This window comes from Pelophylax lessonae (genome assembly GCF_965119305.1).
Source record: "Pelophylax lessonae genome assembly, chromosome: 6".
NCBI lineage: Eukaryota > Metazoa > Chordata > Amphibia > Anura > Ranidae > Pelophylax > Pelophylax lessonae.
In genome coordinates, this window is record NC_138773.1 from 214,657,928 (window position 1) to 214,672,547 (window position 14,620).

Here is a 14,620-nt window from a genome sequence, read left to right on the forward strand (position 1 = left end):
CCCAGCTCTACCCCTGTCCAGCCCAGCACTACCCCTGTCCAGCCCAGCACTACCCCTGTCTGACCTAGCTACACTCCAGGGGCTTGCAGGAGGGAAGGAAAGCTGTTAAGAGTGCTTCTAATTCCTCCATGGAAACATCTTTTACACATTTTACTCATGTCAATGTGTATGGTGTAACTGATTGAATGGAGTTAATTGAAAGCAAGCCTTTCCTTCTACTTTCATTTATCCACCCCTCATCCCCTGCAGTGTATGACTCAAAGGGTTGCTATTTTGAATCAAGCTATACTGCCTTGTGCAGTACAGTCAGCCTCCACTCCTGTAATGATCCCTCAGTGTGCTTGCTTGCCTTTAGTGTCCAATTAGCAAGCTATGGTGGAGTCATGACCAAGCTGTATTTCTTAAATGCAGTGGTAAAATATAGGTCACCAACATAGCTCTGCCTGGCAGCTTCTAGATTTTAATAGTAGCAGAAGTGTATTAATAAGTTATAATGCAAGACCATCAGCATGTATTTCAACCATGCATTTTGCTGTTTGCCTGGAGTTTAGCTTTAAAGTACTTAACCAAACACTACTGAAGGCATTTAACAGTTTCCAAAGTAATGTATTTTTTTCTGTAGAAAGTACAGTTGGGTCCCTTTCACACAGGTTTTCCGATCAGGTCCTCCTGTCCGTTTTTCAGGTGGACCTGATCTGATGCTCCATGCAGCTCTATGGAGAAGTGGATGTCAGCGTGACACCCGCTGCTATCCGATCCTGTCCGTGAAATCCAGATGGATGGAAACCCTATTTTCCATCCATCTGGAGGATCGGATGAAAACAGACAGGAGGTCAGTTTTCATCTGATCCCCCATAGAGGAGAGCAGGGACCTGACAGGTCAGTAAGCGGAGACAGACCTATCATCCGCCTGCTCAGCGGGGATCGGTGAATCGATCCCCACTGAGCAAAATGTAGTCCGCCGGGTGGAAAGCCCGTGTGAAAGGACCCTTAATGTGCCTGCAAGCAATATTAAACCCAATGCCAGAAATGTAATGTATTGTAGCTTACCAATTATTAGATGTGGTGGCTGCATTTTTTTTTGGGGCTTTTTTCCCTCTGTTTTCACCTGGTGAGCTGGCCAGTACCACACCTCCTGTATTAGTGCCTCCACTCTAGATGAAGAGTGTTTCATGTATTAGCAGAATTAGAGACACTAACAAATTGAAGCCAAACTCCAGATCACACTTTATAAGCAGTTGCAGCAACAGTTTTTTTTCCTTTTGGAATAACGGTTTTACATAAAAGCTGATCAATATAAGCACCCCTATCAGTGGTAAATGGTTTGTCTCATCCCTATAACTACTACATCTGCAGGACAGCTTGTTAAACAACAGACTTGCTGGATGGATCACCAGGTGAATATGAGGAAAAGAAAGCCTAAGAAAAAAAAAAGAAAGAAAAATGCAGCCATCACGTCTAAGAATTGTTATGCTGCAACATAACCAATGTGTGCTTTTGGGTTTAATACCACTTTAACTGTTAGCTGTTTTTGCACATTCTTAATTTAGGAAGCAACTGGGCATCCTATTGTATGCTATAGTAGATATGAAAAATGTATCGAAAGCCAAACCTTTTAATTTAGCTTTGGGTAGAAGGGGAAGGGCTAGATCCCCTGTCAGGTTGTTAGTGCCAAGTATGTCCCTGATGGGAAGAATCATTGGGGCCTGTGTTGCGCAAAAAAAAAAAGTGTTTGTGAACAAACACAAAAAAAAAGTGCACAGGGTGCATCACTGCTCCCCTCCCAAAGAGTATGGACCTTTCTATTCTATTTCAACATGGTGCAAGACTCCTGATAGGGGAAAGGCACTCTAGTCCACCCAGTCAAAAGGCCTGCAGACCCTCCTATGTCTAACCAAAGTGAACCACCAAGTACTCTAGGTTAGGACTCTCGTAAAGATAGACCCCCCCCCCCAGACATGCGAGGAGGGAACCTAAGAGCCTCACATCCTCTCCCTGGATTCCATGGCGGGCCCAAAGACCATACCCTAGTGAGTGAAAAAGTGTATTTAAAAACTGAAAGTAACACTCCTTGGAGAGAAAAATATAAATATCTGTGTTCTGTGTAAAGTGGAGAACACATTATAAGAAATTCGGGGCTAACGATCGTCTGATTTTACTCGTTGTTTCATACCAAATCGTAACCGATGAAAGAAAATTTGTACGAAAATTCTCAGTCAAAGGCTTTTTTTTGTTGTTTCTGATCATGCAGTCTTTCTTTTATGATTTTTCTTGTATAAAAATGGTACGAAAATGGTACACATTAACCGAAAATCGTTCGTTCTGTTCCCATACAAGAGAAATTTTGGAGTTTGTCCCTTTAGGAATTTTCATACAAAAAGTCGGGATCGGATGTAGAAAGTTGTGTGCATACTATATGAAATCCGAGCGAAAAGTTCTTTGGATGAAAATTCTTGCCCGTTTTTCTTAGTGTGTATAAGCCTTTAGGCTAAGCCTTGCTGCCTGGTGACAAAAATCGCCTTGGTCTCTGCCAAAAGACCTAGTTCATTAGACGAGGTGCAAAAAAAAAAAAAGGCTTTTCATGCAAGTACAGTTGCAGTGCACAGTGGGGTCCCAGACCTGTAGTTTTGGTATTTGTACCAGGGCTTAAATATGTTGTAATTTCTTTTTTTTTTTCTTCCTAAAATATGACCACAAATCTGAATATAATACCTACATTTTAAAAAAATATATCTATTTTTTTAACATTGCTATACAAAGCTTTTTGTAATTGAACCTTATTGAAATGTATTTTTAAGTATTAATCTGCTGCTAGTATCGAATATCTAAAATGACAAAATATGTGTCCTCTTGACATCTGTTCACAAGTCTTCCAGAATTCCCATCTACTTGCTCATGTCATTATCTCACTGTGTTTCCCTCAAAGCTTGAGGTCAAATTACAGACATCTTCTGCGATATGGTTTTCCAGATACTGTGTTGTAAGTGTAAAAAGATGCCATGGCTGCAGCTTTTCTCATTAAAACACAAAGACTAATTATAGCTTCCCTCTAGCATTCACTTTTGGAAAGTGCTGTGACAGCGAAATCAAGATCTTTAGAACAGAATTCTGTAAAGATCTGCAATTACGTTAAAATTCTTAGAGTGTATATAGTTCACCTGATATGGTTGGCCTTTTCTTCTCTCACCCCACCAAAATGGATCTTTCTCATGATTTTATTAAATATCTACTTCTAATTTTAAAACAATATCCTTCTTTTAAGACCATAGATCGTCAGATGCAGAGCACTGGTTGTGACCATGAAATGTGCATGCCAAGTACATAATGTGTGCTACCTAGCTAGGCATGTCAAACACACAAAATTCACAAAATTAGGTGCAAGAAAATGAAATGTACTCATTCTTTTTTTTTCTTTACTGGGGAAAACACATTGTAGGCGCAATTAATACTCAAAAATACATAGAATGCAAAATTTGACCCAAGAACATGTCCTCTTCTGCCATTGATTTAAACAAGGAGAAACAAGTGAGCATGAACATTATTTTAAATGATATATATTTATTCTCAAAATCATCAGCACTTTACATGATGTATATATGTGTTGGCAATCATTACTATTATCAAATGAAATGTTCTAACCAGATGCATAGCATGTCAGAGCCCATGTGTTAAACTGTGTAGCAGTATAATTTATCAACAGTGAGCGATGTGGGTTTTTTTTTTTTTGTTTTCCTGAAGCCTTACTAACCCATTATTTAGTGACTAGATCACTTGCTAATAAAATATCCGATTTGAGGCATGATGTCAATGTACTTCACACACTTAGGGCCCATTCACACTAGGAACTGCATGTGAATCACACAGGAACGCTGTGCAGCTCCTGTGCGATTCACATGCAGTTCTGTGCAGTGCAATTTCAGCCCCATTCATTTTCTTGCAACCAGCATCACAGTGAAGGATGCAGATAGTATAGTCCCCCAGATTGTTAAGCTCAGTCTGCACACCAAAGTGGAGTTCCAGCCATTTTTGTGTTTATTAAATCAGCAGCTACAAAAAGTGTAGCTGCTGACTTTTAATAAACACACACTCCCCTGTCTCACGATCCAGCAATGGGGCTGCCTATAGCCTCTGTTCTCTCCTTCTGCTCTCCCTGGTACTGGCATCACTAGCTGTTAAATCTAGGTATCCCCCCCCCCCCCAAAAAAAAAAGTGACATGCAAAATGTGGCATGTCAGGGGGTCAAGAGTCCTTAAAGCGGAACTTCCACTTCTGGGTGGAACTCCAGAAAACCTGCCACCCCAAATTCAAAAATCATTTTACTCTCTTTTTTTTTTAAATCGTACTTTCTCTTTCGTTCATTGACAAACACAGCTCCATAATCTTCTTAACTATTGGGTTATGCTGCCCCATACAGAAGTAGGACACAAGGCAGGAAAAAGCTTTACCACACCTATGGGGCAGTCCCAGGGGATATACTCCCACATTCTGCTATAGGTATTCAGTTTTTTTCTGCCTAGTCATGAGTAAGGACCTAGTTCCTTTCTGGGATCTTAGGTCCTAGCATTTTTTCCTTTTTTAAATGGAGTTTTTTCCTCTTATGATTTTCTGTTCCTGTGAGAACTACAGTCAGCTGCTGGACTGGGCGACGGCCTGGATATTCTAGATCCTTACGGTCTCCCCAGTACCCAGAGGTACGGTCTCGGGATCCTCTAGCCAACAGAACAGACGCACTAGTGGCTCCCTGGGGTCAGTTTTTTTTTTATTATGCCTTCTCCCCTCTCAAGCTTCTGCCAAGCCTCCTGCACAGGATCGAGGCAGAAGGGATCCTGGTTATTCTAGTGGCCCCAGACTGGCCTCGCTGGTCTTGTTACTCTGATCTGGTATGGCTGGTCGCCGCTGCTTCTTAAAGACTTCCTCTGAGAGAAGATCTATTGGCCTACTGGTATAAGTCTCTTGGAGGTCATCCCCATTCCCTTTTGGTGGCTCGGATTTTGGCATTCCTCCAATGAGGTGTTTTGCAGCACCTGGCCTTGGGTACCCTCAAGGGCCAGGTTTTTCGGCCCTAGCCGTCTTCTTTTACCGTCCTTTGGCTACGCATTCTTTGGTTCGCACCTTTTATTCAGGGGGTTCGCCACTTGGCTACCCCAGTACGGTCTCCGTTGTCTCCGTGGGATCTCAATTTGGTGCTGTCTGTTCTCCAGTAACCTCCTTTCAAAGATATTCGTGAGCTTCCTCAGCTTACATTGTCCCAGAGGGTAGCCTTCTTGGTTGCTATTACTTCTGCAGGCAGGGTGTCGAAGCTGGCGGCGTTGTCTTGTCGTTCACCTTACCTGGTGGCTCACAGAGATAAAGTGGTGCTTCGTCCTTGTCAGTCTTTCTTTCCTAAGGTTGTTTCTGGTTTACATCTGAATGAAAACATTGCCTTCCCTGTGTCCTAAGCCTAAACATCCTAGGGAGATTGCCTTGCACTCTCTGCATGTGGGTCGGGCGCTCAGGGTGTACCTTGCGGCTACTGAGTCGTTTAGGAAATCAGCCTTACGGTTTGTCCTTATGGATGAACCTCGCAAAGGGTTGATCACGTCTGCCGCAACCATTTCCAGATGGACAAGACAGATGGTGGTGCAGGCCTATTCCATCAAGGGTCAGGTTCTTCCGTTCCCTGTGAAGGCGCTTTCTACGCGGGCGCTTAGTGCCTCTTGGGCTTTCCGCCATCAGGCGTCTGTGATACAAGTTTTCTAGGTGGCCCCCTGGTCGTCTGTGCGCACTTTCACAAAACTTTATAAAGTGGGCGTTCTGACATCTGCGGATGCTGCTTTTGGCAGCAAGGTTTTGCAGGCCACTGTTTGAGAGGACCTGATCCTCTTTGAGGGTGTATTCTTTTCAGGTTAGCTCCAGTTGTACCTTGTTGAGCTCCATGTTACCTGGTTGGCTGGGTTTAGCCTTTTGGGGATTTTTTCTGCTGTGTTTTTCCCACCCCTCATGTTTAACACTGCTTTGGGACGTCCCAGTGGTTAAGAAGATTCTGGAGCTGTATCCGTCAATGAGCGAAAGAGAAAATTGGATTTTTTGTCTTATCGTAAAATCCTTTTCTCTGATGTTCATTGATGGACACAGCACCCACCCCTCTATTGAGTTGGGTTATTTTTCTTCTGACACTGCTTGCAACAAAACTGAAATCCTATAGCAGAGTGTGGGAGTATATCCCCTGTGACTGCCCCATAGGCATTGTAAAGCTTTGTCCTGCCTAGTGTCCTACTCCTGTGGGGGCAGCATAACCCAATGGTTAAGAAGATTCTGGAGCTGTGCCTGTCAATAAAAAACAGAAAAAAGGATTTTACGGTAAGACAAAAATCTAATTTTTCCTGTAGGAAAGTTTGTGAATTTTCTTGGTGATAAGATAAAGCATTAAAGGTATTGGTGATTTTTCTTTCTTTTTTTTTTTTTTTTTTGTATATCATTACTCTACAAATACCGCATCAAGCAGATGTAGTCCAAGTTCACAGTCCAGAGTCGCACCAAATTCAGGAAATTTAAATCTCTCTAGGGATCACACAGTGGGAGTGTGTATTTCCCAGAATCCCAGGCTGTCATCTTCTGTGTGCTTCTTTGGGCATTAGGGAAATAATTAGAGAAGAAGAAAGAGTAGTGAAGGAAAGTCAAAAAGAAGTGTGCAACCCATCCGGTCCCAAAATAGCATATCATGTACTTCCAGTTAGGTATAGGTATTTGATCCAGGGTTTTTTGGTATTTTCAGCATATGTAATGTACCCTCTCTGATACTTTTTTCTCCAATTATTTTTTATTGAAAGTTTTCAATGTTCTTGACATACAGGAAAGGAAGTTTAAGCCCTCTTGCACACTGTTCTGATGTATGAGCATCAGACATTCCTGGCAGAAAAACCATGATGATCGGCTGTATACCATTTGCGAGTATTTTTGTATTTGCGAGTATGCACACACAAGCAGGAAGTGTTACATTTGCGTGTATGTGCGCGTTTTTTGCGAATATACACACACAAATACTGACCGGCAACTCAGATTTTTGTAATTTTTTTTTTTTTGCTTGTTTATGCACCTGTGTGTACAGGCACATTGAAAACAAAGGGCTACATTTATAGATTACTATTAAAAAAAAAAAAAAAAACTGTACGCCTGAACATTGAGTTGAGCATTTGTAAGCAGCAGTGTGCAAGAGAACTAAGGGAAGTAGTGAATAAAAAATATTTCCAGTGAATTCACATTGCAAGTAGTCAATACACCAGATCAAGAATTGTTAATTTATTTCCCATGTTTGAACTTTCTGACCATCGTCCGTTGTTTTATCTTGTCATAGACTACTCATAGATTTTGTATAGTCAGAGAAAAATTACATACATTAATCAGCTCACGAATGCACCATCAACATATTGGGAGAAAGAAAGAAGAGAAGAAAACAGAATGAAAGTGAAAAGAATGTTGTTATAATAATCTACACCCATCTGTTCTGTCCATCTTGCATGCCCTTCTAAAAGGGTTTCTTATGATGTACCAGATATTTACTGTACCCAGGGGTTCTGTGTTCTCACATATTTAGCGTTTTTGTACAAACCAATGGAATGATGTAAGCTCGCCGCTTGAACACTGATATGTCAGAAATATCCGAGACTGTGGAAACCCTTCTGATATGGCCCATTCTCTTGAAATATTACAAAGGATGAAGCACAGGACTCAGACAGGTTCTCATTAAAGCCTCCTGCTATAAACGATACACTTTGTTTTACAGACATCAACAGTTTCTCGCCAAGAGTTCATGTTTTGTGAATACCATTGCCAAACTTTGCTGTTAAACTTTTTATTACACCCTCTCTCCTAAATGCTGGTACACGCGATAAGATTATCGGACAAATGATCGTCCATTTTTGGGTTTTTTTAGAACATTTTTCGTGTTTCTACGTTCAGATAATTTTGGATGAAAGCTGTGCACGAATGATCAGATTATCGTACAATGGTTTCAAAAGCGGTATTTTTCATATGATGTTCTGATTGTGTGTACTAGTCTTAACTCCCCAGCACACCCTAGACAGCAGCATTGAAGACTATGGGGTTGATTTGCAAAAACTGAAAAATGCAAAATCTGGTGCAGCTCTGCATAGAAACCAATTGGCTTCCAAGGATTTTTTTTTTTGTAAAAAGCTTAATTGAACAGCTGTGCATGGTAGCTAATCAGCTTCTCTCTCCAGTTTTAGTAAATCAACCCCTATGTGTAAAAGTTGACTATACCTTCAGAAGCCTATGAAGTGACATTACCCTCCTTTCCTAGCTGTTAAAAAATAAAAAAAAATATATACAGCTGGTAAAATAAATATTGAACACATCGCCATTTTTCTAGTTAAATATATTTCTTAGTGTCCATTCACACTACCACGAATTGTCAGGCGACTTGTCAGCCTGACAAGTCGCGGTCCATTGTGTGCTACAGGAACCGTTCTAATAGGAGCGACACAAGTCGCTCCGACTTAGAAAAAGGTTCCTGTACTACTTCGGGGCGACCTGGAGCGACTTGCATAGACATTCATTATATGAAGTCTGTGCAAGTCGCTCCGAAGTCGCGGTGCTTGCGACTTCACAGGTCGCCCCCCAAGTTGTGCCGCTTCAGTGTGAACCGGCACTAAAGGTGCTATTAACATTTTTGAGATTTTCACTACATGTCGGTAACAACCCATGCAATCCGAACATGCAAAAAATCAAAACAAATAGGTTCGGAAATAAAGTTGTGTTTTAAAATGGAACGACTCAGGGAAAAAGTATTGAACCCATGATGGAAGGGATGGGCAAAAAAGGCCTGGGCTGTTACTGACGTGGTGAAAATTTAATGTCAATAGCACCTTTGGAAATGTATTTACCTAGAAAAATGGTGACGTGTTCAATACTTATTTTACCCGCTGTGTGTGTGCGTGTGTGTGTATATATATATATACATACACACATATGTTTTTGACAGATGTTTTTTTTTTTAATTCATACTTACCCCAAGTGGATACAGCATGGTCCGATGCTGCATCTGTCCCCCGAACACTGCCGATCGCTCCATTCCCACAGCTCTCTGCTCTGCCCCCTCCTAGCTCACTGGAGCTCTGGGCTGTAAAGGGTGCTGGAGCAGCCGACTCAGGCTCTTAGCAGCTCGCTGACAGGCTGAGCCGGTTGTCGGTACAGGTATCTAGGCGGATTCCGACTACGTGGTCGTGATCACACGGAGCCTGGACCAACTTTGTGACGTCATCCGAGAGCGGACTAAAACCCGCAATCTGTTGAAAACAGGCCATAGGAGTGCACAATGAACTGCACTCCTGTTATCCATAGGAGAAGTACGGCCAAACAAGCTTTGTCTTTACTACTCCTTTAATACAGAGCTTAAACCGCCTTTAAGTACAAGTACTGTTCTATAGGATAGAATTAGGAAATGTAGGAGGGGATAGTGAGCGCTAAGGGGGGGAAGGCAGCCGATGAGTCGGGATGTACAAGTGTGTACAGGGAGCAATGTGACATCAAGTGACAAGTATCAATAAGTGGCAGTTCATAGTATAAAGTCCATAATAGCTGGTGCAAATCGCACTAGGGGTGCACTTTAGGAGGTCTGCTGCCAGCTTGCAGAGTATAAAGCAGCTCTGTAGTAAGGAGACGGGGGAGAAAGAGCGGTGCCGATCTTAGTGCAGCATAAAGGTGAAAAAAATGTTTATAAGGATAAAAAAACACTACAATTTTCCACAATGGTACAAGCATTTTATAGTGTGTAGGGCTTGCTGTGTTACTGAGTCCTGTTGGCAGGCAGAGGTCCTGGGATCTACCTTGTTCTGGCTGCGCTGGTGGACTCCAGGGCTCCAGGCTCTGGGAGGAGAGTAGGGGGGCTGTCGTCACCTTCTGACTCGAGTGGCAGCGGTGGGCATGTTCTGGCTGGCACGCGCTCGGAGCATGCGTGCTCCTTCATCAGGCCATTGATGAATTAGGAAATGGCAAGCGTCTCTTTTATGAGAACATGATTGTTAAAGGAAAATCTCTTTAAGATCTTATGTCCTATTCATTACATGTTTGTATAGAGCAGATGCAACACTGCGTGCTTCCATCCCTTAACTACAATTTTCTGTTTGTTTGGTTGGCTGTATAGTTGGTTTTGCAAGTTTAGACTATAATGGAAAAATGTCTGCACTTGTTAGTGAGGAACATAAATCTATTTACTTTATAAACCTCTATGAGAAAGTAGTGCCGGAAAGCCTTATATTTTTCTTTAAATCCAATGTAAAATATTGCTCACTTAAAAAAAAAAAACGTATGTTCTAAACACCACAATGCTTGTATGGTGTTTCCTGGAATCTGTCTGGAAGACAAATACAGTTCCAAATATAACATAATTTGCTGCTTTCTGCAGAATGTTGGTCTGAGGATCTTCATATTTTAATCCTTATTGTAAACACCTGCAGGCTGTAGGGATCTGTTACTCAACTTGACTGATATAACATGTGCAGGTAATAACCAGATTCAGGTTGATTCCATTTAATCTCTTTCCTGTTCTCCTTTCAGCGCAGTGAAGAAGAAAAAGCCCGAACCAACGGATTACAGAAAAATGAGACCTGCCCAGAAACGAAAAATGATGTAAGTGTGTACGTGAATTTATGCTAATTGGGGAGATTTACATCAATTATCTAATTGCTGTGTCTACATGCTGCCTTGCCTTTTGTAGCTCATTTTGATTCTGTACAGATGTACACATCTGGAAACACTGGAACTGCTGGCCAAAAGTGACTTATAGCTGAACCTTGAGGCAAACATTTAAATACACATTTTAAACATAAACACAGGAACTGGTTTATTTGCTTTAAAGTATTTCTAATTTTGTATAGAGAAGATTGTAATCCTGACACCCATGCCCGATAGCACAGTCAGATCCTAAACTTGAAGTTCATCAACAGCACAACTTGTGTAAATAAATAGAAGCGTTTTTCAATGCCATTTCTGACCCAGCCATACCAATGTGCTTTTCTCTCACTTACCTTGTCTACAGGAGGTTTAAAATCTTGTCAGTTTCCCTGAATTTTTAAAATTGATTTTCAGATTCCATCACTTCCTGTAGATCATCTCTCAGCATTCACTTCCTGTAGATCATTTCCCAGGAGCCTTCACTTCCTTGTTGCATCACAGAAGAGGGCAAGATAGGGTGTGTTCACCACTCTGGACCACACCTCCCTCATTACAATACTACCTTCATTCCACCCACTTTCTATACAATCTTATTGTGCAATCTCATTTAGATCTCCCATCAGCTATGTAGTACAAGGGTCTGTCTGATTTGATACAAATTTAATGGATTGGTCAGATGGTCATCCTATTCCATAGTTCTGGTAAATCTAAAGGAAATTGTACAATCAGATTGCATAGTGTATGGCTATCTTTAAGTACTTGCCCCCCACCCACCGTCAAATGACGGCAGATTGGTGCGGCTCACGTTCTGGGAGGACGTCATATGACACCGCGCGACCCCGATCTTGGTAAAAAGCCAATGACGTGGCTCTTTACCCATGTGATCGGCTGTGTCCAAATCACAGCTGGTTACATGTAAATGAGTGCCATTTATTGGCGCTCCTGTCTCCACACTGTCAGATCAGCGGCTCCTCCTCAAAGGGAAGTCCAGGACAGGTAATCGGGGCACTGATCATCTGTGTCCTGATTACAGTAAAGAAAAAACGTTGCCCACAGTGACCTCAATCAGTGCCCATTAGTGATGCCAGTCAGTTCCCATCAGTGCGTTCTCATCACCTATCAGTGCCACCTCATCAAGCACATCAGTGAAGGAGAAAAAGTACTTATTTACAAAATATACTGCCAGAAATTAGGAAAACTTTTTTCTCTAGCGCTCATCGACAGACGTAGTCCTCGGTGATACACCACCTTCGGGTTATGTTACCTCCGCAGGAGCAGGACTAGACAGGAAATTAAAAAGCTCTGGCCACACCCTAGGGGCAGTCCCAGAGGGTATATCCTCTCTCTCTCTGCCTCAGCAAATCAGTTATTTTCTGTCTAGTTAGGAGTAAGGACCTAGACACCTTGCTGGGATCTTAGGTCCTGGCAAGAATTTTTTCTTAAAGGATTTTTTTAGACAGCTTTTTTCTCCAGTGTTCCTGTGAGATCTTCAAGCAAGAAAGCTGAACTGGGCGACGTGCTGGATGTTGAGATCCGGTGGTCACCCCAGTTCAGCCTACGAGCGCGTGCAGGCCATAGCTCCGCGCTGGGTCGGCCGCGACAAAGTCCCATTAAAGGACTGTCCACGCGAGTTAAACGTCTCGCCGAAACGCCAAAGACCATGAGTCACGGCGTCCGTATCGGTCGACAGCCCTCCCGCCCCGGTGGAGAGGGGTACTGTCAGGAGTTGGTGCCCGCCTGGTTCCGGTATGGTGAGTAGTATGTTCCCCCTTTTTCCCTGACGGGTTTTGTGGTGAACGCGGGCCCCTCTCAGTATGGTAAGAAAGAGTCCTTTCTATCCTATTTGTGGTATTTGTGGTGCCTCAAGTCAAGGTGGGATTTTAAGGGCAGGAGTAAAGGGGATATCGAAGGTAATATAGTAGGTAAAAATTTTTTATTTACAAAGTATGAATATAAATACAAACATTCATGGTGAAAATGGGTAAAGGCCCATAGTGCCAGTGAGAGAAGAAAAGTTTAGATGTGATAACAAGTGACAAAAATGTGACTTGAGTTGATTTTGGTGATCCTGCTCTGCTGATTCTCATGTCAAAAGACCGGAATAGACGCAGAGGAGGTAACCAATCGGTTAATCCGACATGTTTCGGCCAACTATGGCCTTTATCAAGGATCTGTCACCGATTCTAAAATAATCAAAGAGATATATGATATCAAGTAATGGCAATTTGAAGAGAACCATAATTGTAAGGCAAAAGCGCACAATATATGAGTACATACATTTTAGATATATGTCCACTTCCTAAAGTTGAGCCTTCCCAGAGTTCCTCCAGGAGCTACAGGAACAGTATGCTGTGAGGGTGAAATAAGTGGTTGACTGAGTATACAAACAAAGGGAGCCAAAGATTGACTAGTGAATAAAGTAATAGTAATTACTTGCTGGGCAGAAGATTCTAGTCCAGGGATCCAATTAGGATTGAATATATATCAAAAAGCTTCCACAAGATTGCTTCTGAAATCTAGGTAAAATATAGTAAGGTTGCCAAGAGTAGGTAATTTTATTAAGGTATGTGTGCATTTAACATGAAAGTAATTTGGACTACTTTCCAGAAAAGTTTCCAGAGTGGTCCTTAGAAACTTGGTAGGAGAGATCTATGAAGGCTCTCCTCCAAGTAAAACTTACGTTTAGATGTGGAAATTAGCAGGGTCACAGCATGAGGGCTCCGGGTCCGCCTTCTCCCTCGGTCAGAGAGAGACTGGCAGGCTCAGAGTGTTCCCCGGCCTATAAAGGCAGTCGCGCATGCGCAGTGAGCGCTGCGTGATGCTGTCTGGTATTGTCCGTGCACGGCGTGGAGGGCGCTTGCGTGCAGCAAGAGCGCATCCCCAGAGACCGTGCGGACGTGCCAGTGAAGGCCGCCGACACAGTGCGAGAAGCCGGATCATCCCCGAGGGGATGACATGGAGGTACGAGACCGACCATACGGGTTCAAGTGCCCCGATCCATAAGGATTCGGGGCTACCTGTGCCGGGAGTTCATGGAGTCTCGGGTGGAGGCTTGAGAAGTGGATATAATAATGAAAATAAAATATAGTAACAAGGAAATAATAAATATACAAAAATGAATGAATTAGCAGCATAGAATTTGCAGAGGAATTTTCTGTGGGAGAAGGAGGAAGGGGGGGCAAGGGGGGGGTTTTAAGGTGGAAAAGAAACAGTCGGGCTCCAGGGATTGATCACATAGGAGGCAGTTGGAAGATCAGTAAAAAGAGGTCCATATCCTAGGAATAAATCATAGTCAATTCAGATTGGATTTACAATCTGATATGTAATAATCAAAGTCAAAGGTGGACAAAAAATGATAATAAAAATAAAATTAAATTAAATATAAAAAAAAAAAAAAATATATATATAATTATTTTAAATATAATTATAAAAGGAGTCTTTAGTCCGTTTTCCCGGAGGAAAAGCCTGGAAGGAATGGGCGGAAGCTTTGTGCTTCGTTTAGTCCAGGTGGTATGGTAGCTTTGAGTCTAGTGATCCAGCGCATTTCCAACTGTAAGAGGGTCTTGTTCCAGTCACCGCCACGAAGGGGCACATGGATTCTATCCAAGGCCATGAAGTTTATTTTAGGCATTTTGTAGTTGTGATGGTACGCTCTATGTCTACCCAAAGGGACATAGTAGTTGCCAACATGCATGGCTTGCAGATGCTGGTTTACACGTTTCCCGAATTCTTGTCGGGTCTTCCCAATATAGAAAGACCCACATTCACATGTCATCATATAAATCACGCCCTTGGTTTTGCAATTGCAAAAATGTTTGGATTGGAAAGGTTCCCCATTAGGTAAGATAGTGTTGATCGTTTGACGGATCACATAACATTGGGCACAGTTCCCACAAGGGAAAGTCCCTTTGGTTCTGCAGGGATCTTTCTTGGATCCTTCTTTAAATTC

At 42.3% G+C, this 14,620-nt stretch overlaps 1 protein-coding gene across 1 annotated transcript in view; it reads left to right on the forward strand.

Moving 5' to 3' along the window:
* The window catches only part of SLX9 (SLX9 ribosome biogenesis factor), a 329,697-nt gene that overhangs the window by 277,999 nt on the left and 37,078 nt on the right, over positions 1-14,620 (forward strand). Inside the window, exon 5 of the mRNA XM_082259972.1 lies at positions 10,555-10,626. Coding sequence (XP_082116098.1) covers positions 10,555-10,626 — 72 coding nt within the window. The remainder of the gene's footprint in view (positions 1-10,554; positions 10,627-14,620) is intronic.